Source organism: Anolis carolinensis, chromosome 2 (genome assembly GCF_035594765.1).
Source record: "Anolis carolinensis isolate JA03-04 chromosome 2, rAnoCar3.1.pri, whole genome shotgun sequence".
Taxonomy (NCBI): Eukaryota; Metazoa; Chordata; class Lepidosauria; order Squamata; family Dactyloidae; genus Anolis; species Anolis carolinensis.
In genome coordinates, this window is record NC_085842.1 from 24,835,227 (window position 1) to 24,860,860 (window position 25,634).

General features: G+C 39.7%; 2 protein-coding genes across 2 annotated transcripts in view; both read right to left on the reverse strand.

The window, feature by feature from the left end:
- Positions 1 to 342: 342 nt before the first annotated feature.
- LOC100557741 (zinc finger protein 436) lies at positions 343 to 15,662 on the reverse strand. The gene is made up of 5 exons (XM_062973611.1): positions 15,458 to 15,662; positions 8,221 to 8,302; positions 7,438 to 7,564; positions 5,875 to 5,985; positions 343 to 4,857 (listed from the first exon to the last, which is right to left on the reverse strand). The coding sequence occupies exons 2-5, from the start codon at positions 8,293 to 8,295 to the stop codon at positions 3,659 to 3,661; spliced, it is 1,512 nt and encodes a 503-aa protein (XP_062829681.1). The 5' UTR covers positions 8,296 to 8,302; positions 15,458 to 15,662; the 3' UTR covers positions 343 to 3,658.
- A 4,157-nt stretch (positions 15,663 to 19,819) lies between these two features.
- The window catches only part of LOC103278058 (zinc finger protein 501-like), a 32,700-nt gene continuing 26,885 nt past the window's right edge, over positions 19,820 to 25,634 (reverse strand). Inside the window, exon 6 of the mRNA XM_062973641.1 lies at positions 19,820 to 25,389. Within this exon, the coding sequence (XP_062829711.1) occupies positions 24,244 to 25,389 (1,146 nt within the window). The 3' untranslated portion in view covers positions 19,820 to 24,243. The remainder of the gene's footprint in view (positions 25,390 to 25,634) is intronic.

The window sequence follows — 25,634 nt, forward strand, 5'->3', positions numbered from 1 at the left end:
GGGGCTAACAGCGGGAGCTCACTCCGCTCTCCAGATTTGAACCTGCGACCTGTAGGTCTGCAAGTTCAGCAGCTCAGCACTTTAACACGCTGCGCCACCAGGAGCTCCCCATTTATTTATATTTATTTATATAGTGCCATGTATTACACTTTCAATGCTTGGGCAACATAGTTACATTTATACAATCTTACAACTACAAATGGCCCTTTGAAGACAACCATAAAGTTGATGCAGCCCTCGGTGCAAATGAGCTTGACACCCCTGACCTACACGATTGCCCCTATTGTAGAGTATCATGAACGCAGTAGGTGTGAAGGTGTAACTCAAGACGACACAAAACTATTAAAATAAATGGGTTTACATTTATTGCATATTTCATTTAAATTCCATGAGATAAACAAAAAATCAGAACAATATATATGATATCAGAGGAAAAGAAATGCACTGCAGAAAAAAAACATAATTAAATGAAAAGTGCGCTATGTAGAACATGTTGGGCTATGGCATCAAGTGCAATTGCCTTCTACGTACAATTCTTTAACGCATAAGGCATTTAATCATGACCGTTTATAAAAATGCTAGGTTTCCCACTAATCTTCCACCAGCCCTCTAGTTAAAGCTTACTGCATTTAGAGCTATCTAGTACTTTATCTTAAAAGTTGCAGAAAGGAGAAAAATAAGAAAAGGTAAACTGAAAATTGGTCCAAACTGAAGTAAATGAGAGCTCACAAAACTCAGCTTAGCCCAGGAATAATAAAAAAAGAAAACTATAAAATAAAGCAGCGAAATATGATCCACAGCAGGATAAACCTAAATCGGCAAAAACTCACTCTGTAAAAAAGGCACACACGGCAGCTTTGTTCAGGGAGGAGCAGAATCTAACAAAAGGAGTAACAGTTTAATCACACCTAGGCAAAATATCTAAAGAATCATTAATTGTAAGACAACTGAAATACAAATGAATGAAACAGCAAAGTTTTGAACTTGTTCTGAATTAAAATGTTAAAGCATCCCAGTCAGGTGGTCCTAGGAGACTGTACAGGTGGAGGAGCCTTTAAATGGAATTCCAAAATACTCCAAAATCCAACATTGTTTTTCCTACTTTCTGTGGCTGAAATGGTGACCCTCCATTAACTCTCTGGTTTTCATAATTTCACAAGTTTTTGATTTTTATAATTTCATACTTTTCACGCACATTATAATGAATATTGTGGATGAAATGACGAGGCTATGTGTATTACATGTACATGAAATATAAATGAAGTTCATGTTTTGACTTGGGTCCCACCTTAAAGATATCTCATCATGTATAACCCAAAATCCAAAACACTTCTGGTCTCTAGCATTTCAAATAAGGGATACTCAACCTGTATGAGAAAGATGAGGTAAAGTCTAGAGAACTGACCAGACTTTTTCATAAAAGGCAAACTGGTGTCCAAACACCTCAGACTGTCTTTTGCTCTTCATGTTATGCTTTGATGTGTCTTGTCGCCAGTTCCGATTGAGGAATAACCTTCATTCAGAGGCTTGACTGGTGACAACGCTGCCTTCATTTCAATACCACATGCCTTCATTAAAACCTTTGGTGCCTTGGCCCCATCTACACTGACCATTTAATGGAGTTCAAGGCTAGCTCCAAACTGTGGTGGCCAGATTACAGGTTCCTACAAAAACATATGAAGAAAAGCTCTGATGTGCATCAATACTCTGTGGTTTGTGCAAACATCATCCGGGCCTCAAATGGGTTCCACGACTTTCAATGTAATTATCTGCACATCAAAACCCAGTTTGAAACTGCATTAAATGGTCAGTGCAGATGTGTCTTAAAATTCTTGCTTTAAATTTGTACAGACTTAAGTTATCAAATTCTATGACTGAAATTCATGACCGATTCAGTTACGAATACGTAACCCTAGAGTTAATGTTTACAGATGTTATGTATTGAATAGTGTTAAGCAGCAGTTCTCAACCTGTGGGTCCCCAGGTGTTTTGGCCTACAACTCCCAGAAATCCCAGCCAGTTTACCAGCTGTTAGGATTTCTGGGAGTTGAAGGCCAAAACATCTGGGGACCCACAGGTTGAGAACCACTGGTGTAGAGAATCCATAGGGATCATGAAACTATCCAAATTCTGTTATTTACCAGACAGACTCTGAAAAGTGACAAGGGTCTGTTCTCTGGCCAATCAGGATGCAGCAAACAGACGTTCCCACCCATCTCCAATGCAAGTACGAATTATGATATGAATTTTGTTTCTTACTAGGTTGGCGGTTCGAATCCAGGGAGCGGGGTGAGCTTCCGCTATTAGCCTCCAGTTCTGCCAACCTAGCAGTTCGAAAACATGCAAATGTGATAAGATCAATAGGTACCGCTCCGATGGGAAGCTAATGGCGCTCCATGCAGTCATGCCAGCCACATGACCTAGGAGGTGTCTATGCACAACGCTCGCTCTTCGGCTTAGAAATGGAGATGAACACCAACCCACATAGTCAGATATGATTAGACTTAATGTCAGGGGAAAACCTAAACCTACTGTCACACCAGAGTCCACCTCAAGAAATGAGGTGGCCTCCTGCCACATCTCAATTAAAAAGAGAAGACTCTTGTTACTTGCTATAGCAGCTGCCCATTAAGTCCACATTGGAATGGAGGCAGATTTGGTGCGAGATGCTACTAAGCTATGTAACTAAAGTAGCTGCTGGTTTAGAACTGTGGGCCCTGTTTTAAGGCGCTTTACATTATTCACTTTACTTTCTACCGTTTCAAATTGTAAACAAAATATTGAGGCATACTATCCAAGATATAGGGTAGGATACAAATATTTTAATAGATTCAAATCTTAACAAATAAATAAATGTAGGTCAGCAATAGGCTCTGGATCATTTACCTTCCAATCTAGATATCGGAAGGTTTGTCATTTAACAGACAGGTCCAAACCAGGTTCCGTTATTTTTAAAACTAAATTCTAACTACCACAAATGATGTCACCCAAAGATCTTTTGCCATTTGCATCAAATAGGAAAAAGAAGAACATCTTTGATTCTGAGCACGGAACACAATTTTGCTTTCAATCGTGGAGACATGGACTTTACGCTATTGTTGTTAAAGTGCTGATTTCATTTTCAAAACATCTTAAGATTGAGGAGAGAATGGCATAAAACGTTTGATATAAGAAATATATGGCAAAATGTCATTTATATGAAACTATAAAAATCAACTGCAACTGGAACCAATACAATAACTTCATTCCCACTCATTACATTTGTGAAATATTAATTCATTCCACCAAATTGCTGGAAAATTTCTTATTACCAGTCATTTCATTTCGTTACTTGTAATTCGTTGCTTCCAGGCTCTGGTTTGATTGTCCTTGGGTGAGGTAACTCCTTTGTGACCAACTCTCCCGGGCTGTTATCAGCATTTGCATAATATTTCAAGTGGGATTTCTGGTGATTCAGGACATGCGACCGATGAGAAAAGCATTTCCCACACCTTGAACATTTGTAGGGTTTGTCCCCCGTGTGGACCCTCTGGTGAGCCAAGACATTCCATCGGTCTGCAAAGCGCTTGCCGCACTCCGAACAAGGGAAGGGTTTTTCTCCAGAGTGCACTCGCTGGTGCCTCACCAGACCCGACTGTTAGGTGAAACATTTCCCACACTAGGAGCACGTGTAGGATTCCTTTTCTGTATGGACCCGGCAATGCAGCACAAGCTCCGAGGGCCGAGGGAACCCTTTGCCGCACTCACGGCATTCATAGGGCTGCTCTCCGGTGTGGACCATCCAGTGACTCACGAGGGCCGAATGCTCATCAAAACACTCCCCGCACTCGGAGCATTTGAAGGGGTTCGTCTCCATATGGACTTTCTGGTGAACCACCATGTGATACCGGTACTCAAAACACTCCCCACACTCCAGGCACTTATAAGATCTCTTTTTCTTATGGATTTTCTGGTGCCTCAAGTAAGCCAGGTAGTTGGCAAAGTCTTCCCCACACTGCAAGCATTTTCGGCGCCTGTCTCGGACGTGGGTTACCTGGTGGGCCAGCAGGTTAACCTCTCGGGCAAAATGCTTCCCACACTCCAAACACACGTTTTTTGGTTTCTTGGTGCTGTGAACACGGCTGTGCTTCACCAAAGCTGAGGGCCGAGGGAACCCTTTGCCGCACTCGAGGCATTCATAGGGCTGCTCTCCAGTGTGGACCATCCAATGACTCACGAGGGCTGAATGCTGGTCAAAACACTCCCCGCATTCTGAGCATTTGAAGCGGTTCAACTCCGTATGGACTTTCTGGTGAACCACCACGTGATACCGGTCCGCAAAGCACTCCCCACACTCCAGGCACTTATAAGATTTCTTTCCCTTATGGTTTTTCTGGTGCTTCAAGTAAGACGGGTGGTTGGCAAAGTCTTCCCCGCACTGCAAACATTTCCGGGGCCTGTCTCGGACGTGGGTCACCTGGTGGGCCAGCAGGTAAGCTTCTCGGGCAAAATGCTTCCCACACTCCAAACACACGTTTTTTGGTTCCTTGATGCTGTGAACACGGCGGTGCTTCACCAAAGCTGAGGGCCGGAGGTAACTTCTCCCGCACTCCTGGCATTCATACGGATTCTCCCCAGTGTGGACACGCCAGTGGCGGACGAAGAGGGAATGCCGCTTAAAGCTTTCTCCACACTCCAGGCATTTGTAGCTTCTCTGTCCCTTGTGGGTTTTTTGTGGCATCTTAAGGTTTGGCTGTTGACAAGAGGGCTTCCCAAAAGCCGAACGACTGAAGGGTTTCTTTTCAGAAGGAAATCTCTGGGGAGCAACAACATAACGTTCACTACATGGGGGCCTCCAGGCTTTCCCCAAAACACCACCTGATGGAACAAAGGAAATATATACAATCAGCCCTCTACATTCGCTGAGGTTAGGGGCAGAGGACCCCTATAAAAGTGAAAACCTGCAAATAAAACAACTCTATTGTTTAACCTAGTCCTTTGGCATGACTCTATAATCCATTTCTGCCCAAAGTGGACTATAGAATTCCAGCTATGTATGTTTAATTTTTTGCTTTGGATTGTAGGTCATAGAGTCTAGTCTTCCACATCCACTGGAATTAAAGGCACTGGAATTAAAGGCACAGGACCTCCTTGAAAATAAACCACCATAAATACATAAATTGCTACCTTTTTATCTCAGAGAACACCTCTCTAGGTAATTCTAGGTCTTCTGGAATGATACTCTGGTCAACTTCTGCTGAAAGCTGAAACTAGGAACACATTGGAAGATCTAGAGCAGTGGTTCTCAACCGGTGGGTGTTTCAGCCTACACCTCCCAGAAATCCCAGCCAGTTTACCAGCTGTTAGGATTTCTGGGAGTTAAAGGCCTAAACATCTGGAGACCCACAGGTTGAGAACCACTGATCTAGACATTCCTGGAGAGGTTTTCTCTCAGGTAAAAGAACAGCACTTTTTTATAACCAGCTTTAACTACTAATATGTTTTGGGGGTGGAATGACAAATGATGACGGGAGTTGGGTTTACCCACACTGTATGCATTTCTAATGTACCATTCATAAAATCCAAAAACAATGACATTTTCTAATAAATAGCACCTAACCCGGGCATCACCGGGTAACTAAGCTAGTTACCAATAAAAGCAGCAATGGGTCAATTTGCTAACGTTTTATGAACAGTTTAACCTCAAGAAATGGGGCCACAAAATGGAGTCCACGACATGCGAGCCTGGAGAAGAGCAAACCACAGACCACCTACCACAATGCAGCCTGAGCCTTGCCACATGCACAATGGAGGACCTTCTCGCAGCGGCACCAGAGGCACTTCAAGTGGCCAGCTAATGGTCAAAGGACATTTAGCACAATGCCAAGTTCTCACCTGAGTCTATACTGAAGGTCTCTGCATCACCTTTCATCTGAGAATCTGGTATCCACAGTTCTTCTCCTTGTTCCATCTGAGAGATGAGTTCAGGCTTTGGACCTGAAAATCCTGTATGTGAGTTAACATGGAAATACAAGACATAATTGGTAAGAATACCCTAAATTGGTATATTTGCATGAAATTCTGGAGATTATCCTAATTTGTCAGAAACTTATTAGGGCTTTGGTTCTCCAGGTGTTTTGGACTTCAACTCCCAAAAATCCAAGCAGTGTTAGGAATTTGGGGAGCTGAAGTCACAAACAGTTGGAGGGCCAAAAGTTGAGGACCACTGAATTAGGGATTCCTAAATGCAGAGAGAGCTAGATTGTGTGATATAGTGGAATTAGGACACTGAGGTCAGGATCCATATCCCTAATCAGGTAGAGAAACCCATCTGGAGGAGTCACACTCCTTCAGCTTTAGAGGAAGGCAAAGGGAAATGGCGTCTCAAAACAATATTGCTAAGAAAACACTTGGTGATCACATTTAGGGTCACCATGCATCACACTACAACAACTAAATTTAAGTGAGACACACAGCAGTGGAAAAGCATGACTTCTCATACACACTGGGAGAGTTTGTGCTGTTGGACACTGAGCAGAAAAGATCTTAGGGGTCATCATGGTTTACTCCAGGGCTTCTTAAACTTTTTCCAATTGTGATCTCTTTCCACCTGATAAATCCTGGTTTGAAAGTGTTATTTCCTGTTAAACTGTGTGGTCCTTATTTTGAAAGTAGTTGATATAATCTGGAAACTTCATTTTTGTGCCTGCCACTGCTGCTGCTGCTCAGTCGTTTAGTCATCTCCGACAACTAACAATGTTGAAATGTGCTGCAGGATGTCCAGTGAAAACCAAGTTTAATAAACTTTTTCCATGTTTTTATGATTGAACCACTTAAGAAATGACATTTATAACTCAGGAACAAAAATCATGTTAGATACAGTAATATAATATTTTCAGCATTGCCAAACAGGTTCAGTTTCCTTTTGGTGGAGCATAGCCGAAGCAATTTCTGCAGAGTGCACTAAAAAACCAGCACATTGTTGCTAATAGACTTGTGTGTAAATGGATGGCATTCAGAAACCTTTTACTAGAGGTTATTTCCAGCTTCAGCAAAGAGTGTAAAATTAATTCAATCTGACACCATTTTGAACTGTTGTGGCTCAATGCTATGGAATCCTGGAAGTTGTAGTTTTACAAGGTCTTTAACCTTCTCTACCAAAGAGACAACTACAACTTTCAGATTTCCATCACAGTGAGTCACAATAGTGGTGTCAAATCTACTGTAGATCAGGCATGGACAAACTTTGGCTCTCCAGGTGTTTTGGGACTTCAACTCCCACAATTCCTAACAGCCGGTAGGATGTAGGAGTTGAAGTCCAAAATATCTGGAGGAGCAAAGTTTGCCCACGCCTGGTATAGATTAATTTTAGGGCTCTATATTTCCATCTGGATTACGGCACAGACTGCTCCGCAATTTCCATCTCCCACAAAGTGAGATGAGGAGAAGGTTCCTTACCCAAGGAGGCCACGTTCCCATAATTCTCCATCATGACTTCCAGGTATAAGGCTTTTTGATTTGGTTTCAGCAAAGCCCCCTCGCCGGTTGTGAAATAAACAGCCACATCTTCAAAAGTCACTAGGCTCTGGAAGAAGGCAGAGTGGTCAATTAGATCTGTTCCTCCAGAAAGCTTATTCTGACACTGCTATCTATCTATCTATCTATCTATCTATCTATCTATCTATCTATCTATCTATCTATCTCCAAAAGTATAGCATAAACCACAACAACAAAGGTAAAAGTAAAGGTAAAGGTTTTCCCGTGATGTTAAGTCCAGTCGTGTCGGACTCTGGGGGTTGGTGCTCATCTCCATTTCTAAGCCGAAGAGCCGGCATTGTACGTAGACACCTCCAAGGTCATGTGGCCAGCATGACCGCATGGAGCGCCATTACCTTCCCGCTGGAGCGGTACCTATTGATCTACTCACACTGGCATGTTTTCGAACTGCTAGGTTGGCAGAAGCTGGAGCTAACACTGGGCGCTTACTCCGCTCCCCGGATTTGAACCTGTGACCTTTCGGTCTGCAAGTTCAGCAGCTCAGCGCTTTAGCACACTGCGCCACTGGGGGCTCCCGCAACAACAAAACAGACAATGAAATAAAGATTATACAATGTAAAATGAAACAGAAAAACCAAGCACAGAAATAACCCTGTATCATTCCCACTCCATTGTGAAAATATAGTCCGCATGTGTCTTTCACTTATCCAGCAGAAGAGGTTTCAAAATAACCCTGCTTCCTACCTGAGCTGGCTTCAGTGCAACCTTTGTCATTTCTCTGGAGGATGGAGGCAATCCAGATTCCAATGCAGCCATCATCCTGTTGCTTGTAGGGGACAATAAAGGGACAGCCAAAATGATGAATGGGGAAAATAACCCTTTTGGAGATCACCAATAACCAGAACGAGAAAATCAGATAATAATACAGCACGGCTCCTTTACCCACGGATTCAATATCCACGGTTTCATTTATCAATGCTCAAAATATACCTCCAGTTTCTCCAGGGCCACATCTATACTGCCATATAATGCAGTTTGAGAATGCAGATTAACTGCACTGATCTGGATTACATGGCAGCGTAGACTCATAACTCAGTTCGATGCAGTTCAATCTGCATTACATGAGTCTGTTTCGTTGTTTATTCATTCAGTCACTTCCGACTTTTCGTGAACTCATGGACCAGTTCCTTCAAGGTCAAGCCAATCCCTTCAAGTATATCACCCATCCATCTTGCCCTTAGTCGGCCTCTCTTCCTTTTTCCTTCCATTTTCCCCAGCCTCATTCTCTTCTCCAAGTTTTGCTGTCTTTTCATTATGTGGCCAAAGTACTTCATCTTTGCCTCTAATATCCTTCCCTCCAGTGAACAATCTACACTACCATATAATCCAGTTCAATGCAGAGGCTGGATGGCCATCTGTTGGAAGGGCTTGGAATGTGTGTTTGTAAAAACTGCATTATATGGCAGTGTATTTGGTGCCCTGGTCTTGTAATGCAAAGATATGGTCAAAAGTATATGGAGGTTTTTAAGCAAAGGCTGGATGGTCATCTGTCAAAAGGGTTTTTGTTGTGTCTTCTTGCCTGGCAGCATGGGGTTGTATAAACTGCATTATACTGCAGTGTAAATGAAAGTATATGGTCAAAATATAGGATTTGTTATTATCTGACGTTTTAGGGATCCACAAGGGGACAGTTGGTTTTCTGCTGCTCCAGACACCAGGACATGGAGCCATGGATTCAAATGGCAGGAAAAGATATTCCACCTAAACATCTGGAAGAAAGTCTTAGCGATAAGAGTTGTTTGGCAGTGGAATATGCTGCTTGGGAACGTGGTGCAGGCTCCTTCTCAGGGGTTTTTTTGGACACAGGCTGGATGACCACCTATTCTTATGTTTGATATTCTTATGCTTTATTGAAACTGTGTTTTTAACTATTTTGTTACTTTTATTTTTATCTATGTTTTTGATGGATCATTTGTATTTGTATCTAGGGGCACTTGCCCCATGTGTAAGCCACCCCAAGTCCCAATTGGGAGATGGTGGCTGGGTATAAAAATAAAGTTGTTGTTATTATTATTATTATTATTATTATTATTACTACAGTAGAGTCTCATTTAGCCAACATAAACAGGCCGGCAGAACGTTGGATAAGCGAATATGTTGGATAATAAGGAGAGATTAAGGAGAAGCCTATTAAACATCAAATTAGGTTATGATTTTACAAATTAAGCACCAAAACATCATGTTATACAACAAATTTGACAGAAAAAATAGGTCAATATGCAGTAATGTTACGTAGTAATTACTGTATTTATGAATTTAGCACCAAAATATCACGATATATTGAAAACATTGACTACAAAAATGCGTTGGATAATCCAGAACGTTGGATAAGCGAATGTTGGATAAGTGAGACTCTACTGTATTATTATTATTATTATTATTATTATTATTATTGGCAGAATGAGGCTGGACTGAATGACCTTTTGGGGTCTCTTCTCATTCTTAGGATCCTATGTGTATTCCAAAATGGCAAGGAGTTGGACTAAAAGGCCATTGGAGTCCGTTTGAACTATCATTGTATAGTTATTATATGAAGAAAAATAAAAGGGGCACTCCATTAATCCCACCCCACATTGGTCCTTCTTTCTTATGAACACACAAAGTGGAGTCCTGACTTCATCTCCTAAATCCTTTTAATGGCCCTTGAACCAGTAAGTCACCTCTTTAACAAGATGCAGTTGGTTCTCCATATTCACAGATTTTGCATCCATAGTTTGTATATATATATATATACACACACACACATATATACAGTAGAGTCTCACTTATCCAACATAAACGGGCCAGCAGAACATTGGATAAGTGAAAATGTTGGATAATAAGGAGGGATTAAGGAAAAGCCTATTAAACGTCAAATTAGGTTATGATTTTACAAATTAAGCACCAAAGCATCATGTTTTACAACAACGGTAGAAAAAGCAGTTGAATACATGGTAATGTTATGTAGTAATTACTGTATTTATGAATTTAGCACCAAAACATTGCAATGTATTGAAAATACTGACTATAAGAACATTGGCTACTAACAAATTGACTACAAAAAAAGATAGAATTGCATAAAATGAATTTCCAGTAACAACATTGTCAGAAGTTAAATCTGGAAAAAGTTCAGTCTTTGCTGCCTAGAGAAACAGCTGTGGATCTGGGCAGGAGGCAGACTGCGTTGGATAATCCAGAATGTTGGATAAGCGAAGGTTGGATAAGCAAGACTCTATTGTATGTGTGTGTGTGTGTGTGTGTATTCATTCCATAAAAGCAAACCTTCATTTCGTCATTTCATTCATGAGATATCATTTTACTATGCCATTGTCTAAGTGAATTGAGTATCAACACGTTTTAGTATCCACGTAGGCTGCTGGAAACCGAACCCCTTGTTTTTCCAACCAGGAAATTGGTATACAGTAGAGTCTCATTTATCCAACATAAACGGGCCGGCAGAACGTTGGATAAGCGAATATGTTGGATAACAAGGAGAGATTAAAGAAAAGCCTATTAAACATCAAATTAGGTTATGATTTTACAAATGAAGCACCAAAACATCATGTTATACAACAAATTTGACAGAAAAAGTAGTTCAATACGCAGTAATGTTATGTTGTAATTACTGTATTTACGAATTTAGCACCAAAATATCACAATGTATTGAAAACATTGACTACAAAAATGCGTTGGATAATCCAGAATGTTGGATAAGCGAGTGTTGGATAAGTGAGACTCTACTGTATTTTAGAATCATAGAGTTATAAAGTTGGATGGGACCCCAAGGGCCATTCAGCCTTATCCAAACACAATTCCTGGGAGGCTATAGCATTGAGCCAAGCCAGTTAAAGGCTAAATCTAACTCTTTAACAGTTGTGGTTCAATGCCTTGAAATCCTAGGAGTTGTAGTGTGGTGGGGTACCTGCGGCCTGTTACACAGAAGGTTAAAGACCTTGCACAATTAAGAGCTCTCAGGATCCCATAGCAATTAGCAAGTGATCCATGGCCTTTCAAAGGATGTCAAGCTTGCATTCATTCGGCAGGACAAATGCACTCAGCATGTGGTCAAACTGCACCAGTTCAATGCAGCCACAGTTCTTCAATCCCCAAAATTAACTTTTCCATGTTATATAAACCTTTTTACTTTGCCAGATATAAATCTTCTAACATGCAGATTTGGAATGTCTTTTAAAAAAATCATAGAATTTCACCATATATATTAGGATATAGCATACTCTCAATTAACCAGAAATTCTCAAGCAACAGAGACAACAAAAAATAAAAATCGAAGAAATAATACAATTTTTAGCAGAAATATAAAATTAAGCTTGGCTAGCCACACTCATGATAATATGGTTCCTAAAGCTGAAAAAACCACTTTGCAAAGTTTTTTTGGGGAAAGTTTTGTTTTGGTTTGGGGGTTGTTGTTTTTTCGGTACAGTAGAGTCTCACTTATCCAACATTCTGGATTATCCAACGCATTTTTGTAGTCAATGTTTTCAATAAATCATGATATTTTGGTGCTAAATTCGTAAATACAGTAATTAGTACACAGCATTATCCAACGTTCTGGATTATCCAACGCATTTTTGTAGTCAATGTTTTCAATAAATCATGATATTTTGGTGCTAAATTCGTAAATACAGTAATTAGTACACAGCATTATCCAACGTTCTGAATTATCCAATGCATTTTTGTAGTTAATGTTTTCAATAAATCATGATATTTTAGTGCTAAATTCGTAAATACAGTAATTAGTACACAGCATTACTGCCTATTGAACTACTTTTTCTGTCAAATTTGTTGTATAACATGATGTTTTGGTGCTTAATGTGTCGTCGAAGGCTTTCATGGCCGGGATCACAGGGTTGTTGTATGTCTTTCGGGCTGTGTGGCCATGTTCCAGAAGCATTCTCTCCTGACGTTTCGCCCACATCTATGGCAGGCATCCTCAGAGGTTGTGAGGTATGGAGAAAACTAAGCAAAGAGGTTAATATATATCTGTGGAAAGTCTAGGGTGAGAGAGGTCAGTATGAATGTAGTGTAGTTAATCACTTAAATTAGCATTGAAAAGCTTATCTGCTGTCTTCTTCCTGCCTCTGGGGCATCCTTTGTTTAGAGTCGTTAACTGCCCTTGGTTGATTCATGTCTGGAAACCCTCTGTTTTCAGAGTATTGCTTTTTATTTACTGTTCTGATTTTTGAGTTTTGTAATACTGGTAGCCAGATTTTGTTCATTTTCATGGTTTCTTCCTTTCTGTTGAAGTTGTCCACATGCTTGTGGATTTCAATGGCTTCTCTGTGTAGTCTGACATGATAGTTGTTAGAATGGTCCAGCATTTTTGTGTTCTCAAATAGTATTCTGTGTCCAGGCTGGTTCATCAAATGCTCTGCTATGGCTGATTTCTCTGGTTGAATTAGTCTGCAGTGCCTTTCATGTTCTTTGACTCTTGTTTGGGCGCTGCGTTTGGTGGTCCCTATGTAGACTTGTCCACAGCTGCATGGTATCCGGTAGACTCCTGCAGAAGAGAGAGGATCCCTCTTGTCCTTCGCTGACCGTAGCATTTGTTGGATTTTCTTCGTGGGTCTGTAGATAGTTTGTAGGTTGTGCTTCTTCATCAGCTTCCCTATGCGGTCAGTAGTCCCCTTGATGTATGGTAAGGACACCTTTCCTCTGGGTGGATCTTTGTCTTGACTCTCATGGCTTGTTCTTGGCCTTGCAGCTCTTCTGATGTCTGTGGTGGAGTATCCATTGGCTTGTAGAGCCCAGTTTAGGTGGTTGAGTTCACCTTGGAGGAGGTGAGGTTCGCAGATTCTTTGTGCGCGGTCTGTCAGGGCTTTGATTGTGCTCCTTTTTTGACTTGGGTGATGGTTGGAGTTTTTATGAAGGTATCTATCTGTGTGTGTAGGTTTTCTGTAAACTGTGTGGCCCAATTGTTGATTGGGTTTGCGGATGACCAGAACATCTAGAAATGGCAGTTTTCCTTCCTTTTCTTTTTCCATGGTGAATTGGATGTTTGGGTGGATGCTGTTAAGATGGTCCAGGAACTTGCTGAGTTCTTCCTCTCCATGGCTCCAAATTGTGAAGGTGTCATCTACGTATCTGAACCAAACAGTTGGCTTTTTTGGTGCTGTTTCTAGGGCCTGTTTTTCAAAGTATTCCATATAGAAATTTGCTACTACTGGGCTGAGAGGGCTCCCCATGGCCACTCCATCCTTCTGTTCATAGAATCCAGTGTCCCACTGAAAGTAGCTAGTGGTGAGGCAATGGTGAAACAGGGCTGTGATGTCTTCTGGGAAGTTTTGTTTGATTAGTGTGAGGGTGTCAGCTACTGGGACTTTGGTAAAAAGGGACACCACATCAAAGCTGATCAGGATGTCCTTGGTGCTTAGATTGAGGTTGCTGATCTTTTGGTGCTTAATTTGTAAAATCATAACCTAATTTGATGTTTAATAGGCTTTTCCTTAATGCCTCCTTATTATCCAACATATTTGCTTATCCAACATTCTGCCGGCCTGTTTATGTTGGATAAGTGAGACTCTACTGTATAATACAGGGTTATATTAAGTTTGCCTTTGTTTTGCTTTTTTTAAAAAATTCAAAAGCCATTTTGCTATTTGCAAAGTTGTTTTGGAGTGTTTTAGTTTTGGTGTTTTGGTTAAATATACAGTAGAGTCTCATTTATCCAACATAAACGGGCCGGCAGAACGTTGGATAAGCAAATATGTTGGCTAATAAGGAGAGATTAAGGAGAAGCCTATTAAACACCAAATTAGGTTATGATTTTACAAATTAAGTACCAAAACATCATGTTATATAACAAATTGACAGAAAAAGTAGTTCAATATGCAGTAATGCTACGTAGTAATTACTGTATTTACAAATTTAGCACCAAAATATCACAATGTATTGAAAACATTGACTACAAAAATGCGTTGGATAATCCAGAACGTTGGATAAGCGAATGTTGGATGAGACTCTACTGTATTATTATTATTATTATTATTATTATTATTATTATTATTATTATTATTATTATTATTATTGGCAGAATGAGGCTGGACTGAATGACCTTTTGGGGTCTCTTCTCATTCTTAGGATCCTATGTGTATTCCAAAATGGCAAGGAGTTGGACTAAAAGGCCATTGGAGTCCGTTTGAACTATCATTCTATAGTTATTATATGAAGAAAAATAAAAGGGGCACTCCATTAATCCCACCCCACATTGGTCCTTCTTTCTTATGGACACACAAAGTGGAGTCCTGACTTCATCTCCTAAATCCTTTTAATGGCCCTTGAACCAGTAAGTCACCTCTTTAACAAGATGCAGTTGGTTCTCCATATTCACAGATTTTGCATCCATAGTTTGTATATATATAATGTTGGATAAGTGAGACTCTACTGTAGTATTCTCACTTATCCAAGCCTCGCTTATCCAACGTTCTGGATTATCCAACGCATTTTTGTAGTCAATGTTTTCAATAAATCATGATATTTTGGTTCAAAAGTCATTTTGCTATTTCTAAAGTTTTTGGGGGGGGTGGTTTAGTTTTGGTGTTTTGGTTAAATACAATATTACATTAAGTTTGCCTTTGTTTTGCTTTTTAAAAAATCTCTACTATCAAGTTAATGCAGAATTAAAGGTATGGTAGAGTATGAGTTAGGCCTGTTTTTAATACTCACTCCCAAGCAAACAGACACTACATCTATCCAATTCCCCATGGGTGCCGGTTAACTGAGAGTCTACTGTATGCTTGTATCTATGTATATGTACATGTATGTATCTAAAGGGATCTGTCATATAGATAGGGAGAGCGAGGAAGAGAGGTTAGACCAGACTCTCGGTTATCCGGCACCCCTCCCAAAGGCAAGGATCCAAGCAATGGAAAAGTCCCCCCATGTAACAGGCTCCCCATTATATAAGAAAGCAAGCTCTTCTCACCTGCCTTCTTGGGGCTGCCAACTTTCCCCCGGCCTGTTTCTCTCCTTCGAGGGCCCCCCTCCCCTCCTGTCTCCCGCCCTCCAGAGGAGCCCTGGGATTTGTAGTCCTCCTCCTTGCCCTCCCACCGCCTGCTGCTCAAAGCCACAACAGAGAGGCTGCAGGGAAATGCAGTCCAGCCATTGTTCTGCTGCTTTGCCTCCTCCTCCTCCTCCTCCTCTGCGCTCCATTGGACAGGCAGGAAAGCCCGCCCAGTTCTCTTGCTTCGCAGCCTGGGCAGAGTCAGAGCCAGAGAAGCCTGGAGCTCGAAGGGACCCCTAGAGGCCATCCAGTCCAGCCCCATTCTGCCAAGCAGGGTGGTGTGTTCTTCTTGTTGTTAGCCTAGGATGGCGCACTATTATAATTGTATAATAACTGCATTATTTTGTTGTTGTTATTATTGCTGGATTGTTGCATTATTATCTAACAATATTGCTGCATTAATACTTGCATTAATAACTGCTGTTCTTGCATTATTCTCACACCGCTGCATTATTATTATTATTGAATTATTATTGTCGATTTATTATTACTATTGCATTTGACTGCTGTTCTTGCATCATTATTGCTATTACAGTAGAGTCTCGCTTATCCAAGCCTCTGGATTATCCAAGCCTCTGGATTATCCAAGCCTTTTTTGTAGTCAATGTTTTCAATATATCTTGATATTTTGGTCCTAGATTCATAAATACAGTAATTACAACATAACATTACTGCGTATTGGACTACTTTTTCTGTCAAATTTGTTGTATGACATGATGTTTTGGTGATTAATTTGTAAAATCATAACCTAATTTGATGTTTAATAGGCTTTTCCTTAATCCCTCCTTATTATCCAAGGTATTCACTTATCCAAGGTTCTGCCGGCCCGTTTAGCTTGGATAAGTGAGACTCTACTGTATGTTTTTCTGTCAAATTTGTTGTATGACATGATGTTTTGGTGATTAATTTGTAAAATCATAACCTAATTTGATGTTTAATAGGCTTTTCCTCAATGCCTCCTTATTAACCAAGATATTCGCTTATCCAAGCTTCTACTGGCCCGTTTAGCTTGGATAAGTGAGACTCTACTGTATATTACTATGCCAATGCATATTATTATTTTGCATTGTTATTATTATTAGCAGCAGCCTAGAATGGTGTATAATTGTTATTATTGCATTATTTTTGGAGCCCCGGTGGCGAAGTGCGTTAAAGCACCCAGCTGGATACCGAAAGGTCCCAGGTTCAAACCCTGGGAGCAGCGTGAGCGCCCGCTGTTAGCTCCAGCTCCTGCCAACCTAGCAGTTCGAAAACATGCAAATGTGAGTAGATCAATAGGTACCACTCAGGTGGGAAGGTAATGGCGCTCCATGCAGTCATGCCGGCCACATGACCTTGGAGGTGTCTCTACGGACAACGCAGGCTCTTTGTCTTAGAAATGGAGATGAGCACCAACCCCCAGAGTCGGACACGACTGGACTTAACGTCAGGGGAAAACCTTTACCTACCTATTATTGCATGATTGCTGCTGTGGTTGCATTATTATATTACAATATTGCTGCATTATTATTATTAATGATTTATTATTACTATTGCATTATGACTACTGTTCTTGCATTATTATTATATTACCACACTGCATTAATATTATTATTAATAATAATAGTAGCAGCTGCAGCCTAGAATGGTGTATAATTGTTATTATTGCATTATTATTATCAATTTATTATTACTATTGCATGATTATTTCTGTTCTTGCGTCATTATTGTTATTATATTACTATGCCGGTGCATATTATTATTTTGCATTGTTATTATTAGCAGCAGCAGCTTTTGTCTGACTCTAGGGGTTGGCGCTCATCTCCATTTCTAAGCCGAAGAGTCGGCGTTGTCCGTAGACACCTCCAAAGTCATGTGGCCAGCATGACAGCATGGAGTGCTGTTACCTTCACACCAGAGCGGTACCTATTGACCTACTCACATTTGGATGTTTTCGAACTGCTAGGTTGGCAGGAGCTGGGGCTAACAGCGGGCGCTCATTCCGCTCCTGGGATTTTAACCTGGGACCTTTTGGTCCGCAAGTTCAGCAGCTCAGTGCTTTAACACAGTTCGCCACCGGAGCTCCCTAGAATGGTGTATAATTGTTATTATTGCATTATTATTATCAATTTATTATTACTATTGCATTATGACCGCTGTTCTTGCATTAGTATTATATTATCACTCCACTGCATCATCATCATCATTATTATTATTATTATTATTATTAGCAACCTAGAATGGTGTATAATTGTTATTATTGCTGCATTATTATTATTGATTTATTATTACTATTGCATTATGACCGCTGTTCTTGCATTATTATTATATTACCACTATGCTGCATTATTATTATTATTATTATTATTATTATTATTAGCAATCTTGAATGATATATATATTGCATTATTATATTCAATTTATTATTATTATTGCATTGTGACTGCTGTTCTTGCATTATTATATTACCACACTGCTGTATTAATATTATTTTGGCATTATTATTATTCGCAGCAACCTAGAATGGTAAATAATTGTTATTATTGCTTTATCATTGTCGATTTATTATTACTATTGCATTGTGACCGCTGTTCTTGGATTGTTATTATATTACCACACTGCTGTATTATTATTATTATTGCGTTATCATTGTCGATTTATTACTATTGCATTGTGAATGCTGCTCTTGCATTATTATTATATTACCACACAACTGCATTATTATTATTATTATTGACACAAAGACAGAGTATGACACAGCAAACAAGATACTGTATATATGCTGGATTTTGTATCACAAAATCACAAGTCAAACACTTCCCAAGTGTTTAGGACTGTGTGATGTATTTTTGGATGATGCGTGCAGATCTAAGTAAGGTGGGCTTTTGTAGTTGACAGATCATGATTTTGTCAACGTTTATTGTTTTTGAATGCCGGCTGAGATCTTTTGGCACGGCAAGCAACCTACAATTGTGTATAATTGTTATTATTATTGCATTATTGATTTTTATTACTATTTCATTATGACTGCTGTCCTTGCATCATCATCATCATTAGTATATTGCTATGTCAATGCATTGTTATTATTTTGCATTATTAATATTAGCAGCAGCCTAGAATGGTGTATAATAATAATTATTATTAGATTATTATTCTTATTATTTTTGCACAATTGATGCTGTCTTTGCATTACTATATTGCTATATTGTTGCTGCATTGTTGCTGTATTTTAATTGCTTTATTATTATTACCATCAAATTATTATTAGCCTAAGATGATGACTATTGTTGCATTATTATTATTATTATTATTATTATTATTATTATTATTATATTGTATTTTATTATCAATTATCATCATCATCATTATGATTGCATATTGTTGCTGTTATAATAATAATAATTTTTATTTCTTGCTTGCCTCTCCTCATGGCTCAAGGTGGGTTACAACATTGCATTGTTATTTTATATTATTGTGGCATTATTATTATTATTATTATTATTATTATTATTATTATTATGGTTATTGTTGCATTATTATCAAGAGCCACTTAGGGATTGTGTATTATTATCGCATTATTGCTGTTGCTGTATTATATTATATTGTATTGCATTATTGCTGTTGCTGTATTATATTATATTGTATTATTATTATTATTATTATCCACAGAGTCTCTGACCATGGATTCCATTATATGTGGTGTGAACATTTTCCTCCCCCAATAACCTATGAGTGTGTTTAAATCCTTCTGATTGATTGACCGATTCTTCTAAAGCTGTTATTATGGTTGTGTGGTGGAGTTTTAAAGATTTTTAAAAATATATTGTTGATTCCATTTGTGACCTTGAGTTTTGACTTAAGAAAAACCAATCAATACATTAACATGATGGTGCCATGGTGTCGTATGATTTAGCCAGTCAACTCCAAGTATTACAAGAATATGGTCAACAAAACTGGCAGGAAACGTATTGATTGTCCCCGGACATTCTTGGACCTAAGTACTAAGTACTAAAGGCACTCGGTCCCATCTGATTTAGAAGCTAAGCAGGGTCATCCCTGGTTAGTACTTGGTTGGGAGACCACCAAAGAATCCCATGTGCTGTGGGCTATTTTTTAGAAGAACAAACAGGCAAAATCACCTCTGAGCCTATGAAATGCATGGAATTGCCATAACTCCTTAGGAAACTGGAAGACACTGATACATACAAACAAACCTGCTTGGAAAAGTAAAGAAAGGTGTCTGAGATAACAAGTGTTATTATTTAATTATCTGCACTCTTTAAAAATTGACGACAACACACACAATGATTTTACAATTGGGAATTCTTTATTGAGTCATAGAATATACATAATCATTAAACTGAAAAATGACATTAACCTAGACAGAAGGTACTGAAGCAAACATCACAGACTTGGAAGCTCAGAAATAAAATATGATTGTGTGTCTGTGTGTGTATACTGTATATATATGCACGCACACACATGCATATACGCAGTCACACACAAACATGTATGTGTACAATTTATATCTGGCTGCTTATATATAATACTATGTAACAAAATTTGAAACTATAGCAAAATGTGCTGCAGGATGTCCCTCCCGTAAAAGTTTAATAAACTTTTTCCATGTGTTTATGATAGAACCGATTAGGAAATAGCATGGGAACAAAAATTGTGTTACATAGTGTAATCAGTCTACTACCTACTAGTCATTCCTCCAGTGAACCCAATATGTAATTCTCTTATAATACATAAAATTGAAGTTCTTTTCAAAAACATTCAGACTATTTTCACACCGTAAGTATTACAAGCCATTAGGAGAGATGGGTAACAAATAAAATGTATTATTGTTATTATTATTATTATTATTATTATTATTATTATTATTATTATTATTACTACTACTACTACTACTACTACTACTACTACAAACAGCTTGCATGAATACAAAAACAGCTTGGGAATGCTACTTTCTCAGAATCCACCAGTCAACAGGGCTGACTACAATATATGGTTCTGTACTTTTAAAAAATCTGATTTATCCAAGCAAAAATATGAACTTTTATACATGTTGATGTGTCTAAAAATAACTATGGTCTACCCGGGCAAGAACTTGAACACAGAACATTGTTTCTGCTCCAGGGATTTTGAGAAGAGGAGAATTAACCCCAAGGAACAAAGCCCTTGTTCCTTGAGGTTTAATTCAGGCTTAAGCATATCTTATCAGGATTCCTGAAAATAAATCATTTCTGATTTATGAGGACCCTAATCCATCCGTCATAGGGTTTTCTACAATAAACCCCTTTTAATATTTCTGCTTGGTTTTGGAAGGGTAACAATATAAATAGGAAGTGCTATATAAAACAAAGCAAATAGTTAAGGATGGTTTTCTAGTCTATATGGAGTTATCCTGGAATGACAAGAGGGAGTTAATTAAATAGAATGTATAAAAGGATATTGCAAAGACAACTACCATGGAAGCGATCCTCCTATACCATCAACTCTGCTGGACTGGCCTAATGCCTAATCACCATCTCCCAAAGCAGTTACTATATTCCTAACTCAAGAACGGACAGGAAAAGAGATTTAAAGACAGGCTTAAAGCTAACCTTAAAAACTGGCATAGACACCGAGAACTGGGAAGCCCTGCCTCTCGAGTGCTCTAATTGGAGGTCAGCTATGACCAGCAGTGCTGTGGAATTCAAAGAGGCATGAATGGAGGATGAAAGGGAGAAATGTGCCAAGAAGAAGGCATGTTAAGCCAATCCTGACCAGGACCACCTTGCATCTGGAAACGGATGCCCTCATTGTGGAAGAACATGCGGATCAAGAATAGGACTCCACAGTCACCTACAGACCCACTGCCAAGACCCTATGCTTGGAAGACAATCATATTTGGACAACAAGGGATCGCCTAAGTAAGTAAGTATAAAAGGATAAGGTGCAGCTACAAGAATTGTAAATATATGCTTTATATATGTTTACCTAAGTGCTAACATCAATATTCAAGAGGATTACTATGTGATGCCTTTTTAGGTGTATACTATGCACCAGATGAAATCAACTATAAATAATATGATTAAAAGTGTAAATAAAAATATATACAAAATCATTAAAAAAACAAAAACAAATCCAAAGCTTTTCTGGTCCCAATCATGTTGGATAAGGGATACTCAACTTAGAAGAAGAGGCCAAGCAATGTGCCTTTTACTGCCATTTGAATCAAACGCCCTGATTTACACTGTAATGTCAACAATGTGAACCCCTAAGGAAGGGATCCCCAAACTAAGGTCATTTACCCACCCAAAACTTTAGACTTGGAGTCTGAATCGACTTAACAACAATCCTAATTAACTTGACTGCCCCATCAGCCAAAAGCAGGCTCACGCTTCCCATTGAAATACTGGTAAGTTTATGTTGGTTACAATTGTTCTTCATTTTAAACATTGTATTGTTCTTTCATGTTATTTTGCAGGAATCCCCAGTGGCACAATGGATTAAACCCTTGTGCCATCGGGACTGCTGACCAACAGGTTGGCGGTTCAAATCCAAGGACAGCAGGTGAGCTCCCTCTGTCAGCTCCAGCTTCCCATGCAGGGACACGAGAGAAGCCTCCAACAAGGATGGTAAAACATCAAACATCCGGGCGTCCCCTGGGCAACGTCCTTGCAGACGGCCAATTCTCTCACACCAGAAGTGACCTGCAGTTTCTCAAGACACTCCTGCCACGAAAAAATAGGTTGTTTTGCACCACAAATTGTTAGGATTTTCTGGGTCTCAGGGGAAACTAACCCAAAACAGCAGAGAACCCAAAATACGCAAACATCTATAGTTGAGCATTCAGCTCACAGCAAGCAGGGCGTGAAGTGCCCTGTGGCTGTAAAGAATTCAGAGCTTAGGAGGCAAAGATTCAGAGTTCTGTCTTTAAAAATCATAAAAGGTTTATTTACAAAAACAATATCTAAATTTCCTAATAGTAAAGAACTAGGTCCTAGCTACTCTAAACACTTAATCTCTTCTAGGGTTCAAATAAGAGGGGGAAAAAATCACCAAGCACTGCATCTCTCCTGACGCACAAGCAGAGAGAGATCTCAAAACACACAACACACACCGAGATGTAAAAGTAGGAAGTCAATGACAAAAGGCATGCACCTGCAAAGTATCCATTCTACATAACCAATCAGTATGAGAGCAGAAACAGAAAGGAGAGAAGAAATAGACATATTCCAACTGGCATTCAGGAAACAGGGGAAAGAGATTTCACTCAGCCTATTCTAAGCTAGTTAACTACTCCTCATTGAGGACTGCAGACTTGGGCAGTGTGGAGTTGAATTCCAACAGAAATAAGGTCAGTGCAATGTGCATAGGAATCCGTTCATGTCTTTTCCAAACTATAGTCCATGCGCCCCACCACCATCACCACCGTCTGAATTGGCCCTCGGCTTAAAACATTCGAGGACTCCTGCCCTAAGTCCTCAGCTCCTACTTTCAGAAATTGCATTTTATTCAGGAATGAGTGCTGCTTCCTAATGATTCCATTCGGTAAACACAGAGGCTGGGATTGCTGGTTGGTAAAATTTGCAAATTTGGGTTACTCCAAATACAAGCTCCTCCATTCCTCAACCAGACACTAAACAACTAAAGCAAGAGTCTGCAGACCTCCAGATCTTTAACTAGACTACAACTCTCATCTTTCTTTGCCACTGTCCATACTGACCTAGAGGCCAAAAAACATCTGGCAGCACGAACATTTAGGATGTCTGCTCTCAAGAGTATATAATGAATGTTGCGAACTTTTAGAACACCAAAGCAAGTTTAGAAAACATATTCCTCTGTCCTGTTAGAATTGACTTCTAACAAGGTCATGCATTTCTTGACTAGTGGTTTTCAAAAGGTGGTCCCACATACCCTGTTTCCCTGAAAATAAGACATCCCCGAAAAATAAGACTTAGTAGAAGTTTTGCTCAATTGCTAAATATAAGGCCTCCCCTGAAAGTAAGACCTAGCAAAGTTTTTGTTTGGAAGCATGCCCAACAAACAGAACACCAGAGTATGCAGGGTTGGTAAATGTACATACCAGCTGTACATGAAATTCTTGATAGGATTCAGAGTTTGTCTGATTACGTTGGTTTGTGATGACAACTACTGTACAGTATATAATAAATGTTCTTTTTTTTTGGTTCAACAATAAATGTGAATTCTTCTTCATGGAAAAATAAGACATCCCCTGAAAATAAGACCTAGAGCATCTTTGGGAGCAAAAATTAATATAAGACACTGTCTTATTTTCAGGGAAACACGGTATTCATGGACATTCACATTTGCCAAACGGATACGGATATGTGTCCATAGACTGGGTGCAGTTATTTTCCAATAGGTTATGGAATTTGCAATATTTTAAACAGGTTACATCTTTGTCTTCTTCCATTGCTGTCTAATAATAAAAAGGAAAGGAAAGAGAAAAAAGAGCATTTCTTTTCTGATATAAAACAGAAGGATAGAAAAGTGGGTATACAGTGTTTTGAAGCAAAGTTGAGAAATGGAAAACATAAAGCCCTAACTAACACTTCCTACCCTGTCTCTGCTGTTCTCAGACTTACACTTCATACAAAAAGTCTGTCATTATCTTTGAAATAGGTTGTCTTCTCCCTGTGGAAGACCTAAAGTGGGGAGATGAGCTCAAGCCAAGAGAGCATTTGCTTCCCACAGGATATACTATCAAATTTGAATTATTCGGCATGTATTTCCCCAGTGCCAACTATCTGATACTGAATAAAGTTTCCTTTTTCTATAAAGTGTTGATCTCCCTTGCGGCGTTCACGGGATTTCGCTTTTAAGTGAACTCTGTGGTGAACCTGGAGGTGGGCATGTCGAGCAAAACGCTTCCCACACTCCAAGCATGCATAGCGTTTCTCCCCTGTGTGAACTTTTTGGTGTTTCCCCAGGTTCGAGAGTTCAGCAAAGGTTTTCCCACACACTGCACACTTGTAGGGTTTTTCTCCGGTGTGGATTCGCTGGTGGCTGACGAGGGTCGAACGTTGGGCAAAACATTTCCCACACTCTTGGCATTTATGGGGTTTCTCTGCTGTGTGGACTCGCTGGTGACTCACGAGGGCCGAATGTTGGGCAAAACACTTCCCGCACTCCGAGCATTTATGGGGTCTCTCCCCCGTGTGGATTTGCTGGTGATTCACCACATCTGAATGGACTGCAAAGCATTTCCCACACACCAGGCATTTGTAGGGTTTCTCAACCGTGTGGATGCGCCGGTGCTTCACGAGATCTGACTGCTGCGCAAAACACTTCCCACACTTCAGACATTCGTACGGTTTCTCCCCTGTGTGGACACGGTGGTGATTCACGAGGTTGGATTGGTGAGCAAAACATTTCCCACACTCTTGGCATTTATAGGGTTTTTCCCCGGTGTGGACTCTTTGATGGCTCACCAGGACAGACTGACGAGCAAAACATCTGGAGCACTCCATGCATTTGTATGGTTTTTCTCCCGTGTGGACTCTTTGATGATTTACAAACACCTCGTGACGGGCAAAACATTTGCCACACTCCAAGCATTCGTAGGGCTTCTCCCCAGTGTGGACTTTTAGGTGTCGGACGAGCTGGGATCTCTCCGTAAAACATTTAGCACATTCCAAACACTTATAAGGTTTTTCTCCCGTGTGGATTCGGTGGTGATTCATGAGGACAGACTGTCGAGAGAAACATTTCCCACACTCCAGGCACTGGAAAGGCCTCTCCCCAGTGTGGATTCGCTGGTGTTTCACAAGCTCAGAATGGTGATTGAAATCCTTTGCGCACTCCAAGCACTTGAAAGGTTTCTCACCCGGGTGAATTATCCGATGCATGACAAGTTCAGACTTCTGAGCAAAACATTCTCCACACTTACGGCACACATGCTTTTTCCGCATACCACCTGCTAAAGATAAAACAACAACAATTACCTAAATAATAAAAGTGAAAAGACTCTTAATAGTCATTATTACAAAAGATCTAACCCAATACCTAAGCTGGTACAGTAGATATAATAAAAGTGAATATATGTATGTTTGTATGTATAAGTGTGTGTGTGTGTATCTATCTATCTATCTATCTATCTATCTAT

Excerpts from the sequence above, each read along its gene's own strand:
- LOC100557741 (XM_062973611.1), bottom strand. The coding sequence starts at position 8,295 with ATGATGGCTGCATTGGAATCTGGATTGCCTCCATCCTCCAGAGAAATG. Across the intron at positions 5,986-7,437 it reads TGGGAACGTGGCCTCCTTGG|GATTTTCAGGTCCAAAGCCT; the intron begins GTAAGGAACCTT and ends ACTCACATACAG. Across the intron at positions 4,858-5,874 it reads GACCTTCAGTATAGACTCAG|GTGGTGTTTTGGGGAAAGCC; the intron begins GTGAGAACTTGG and ends TTGTTCCATCAG.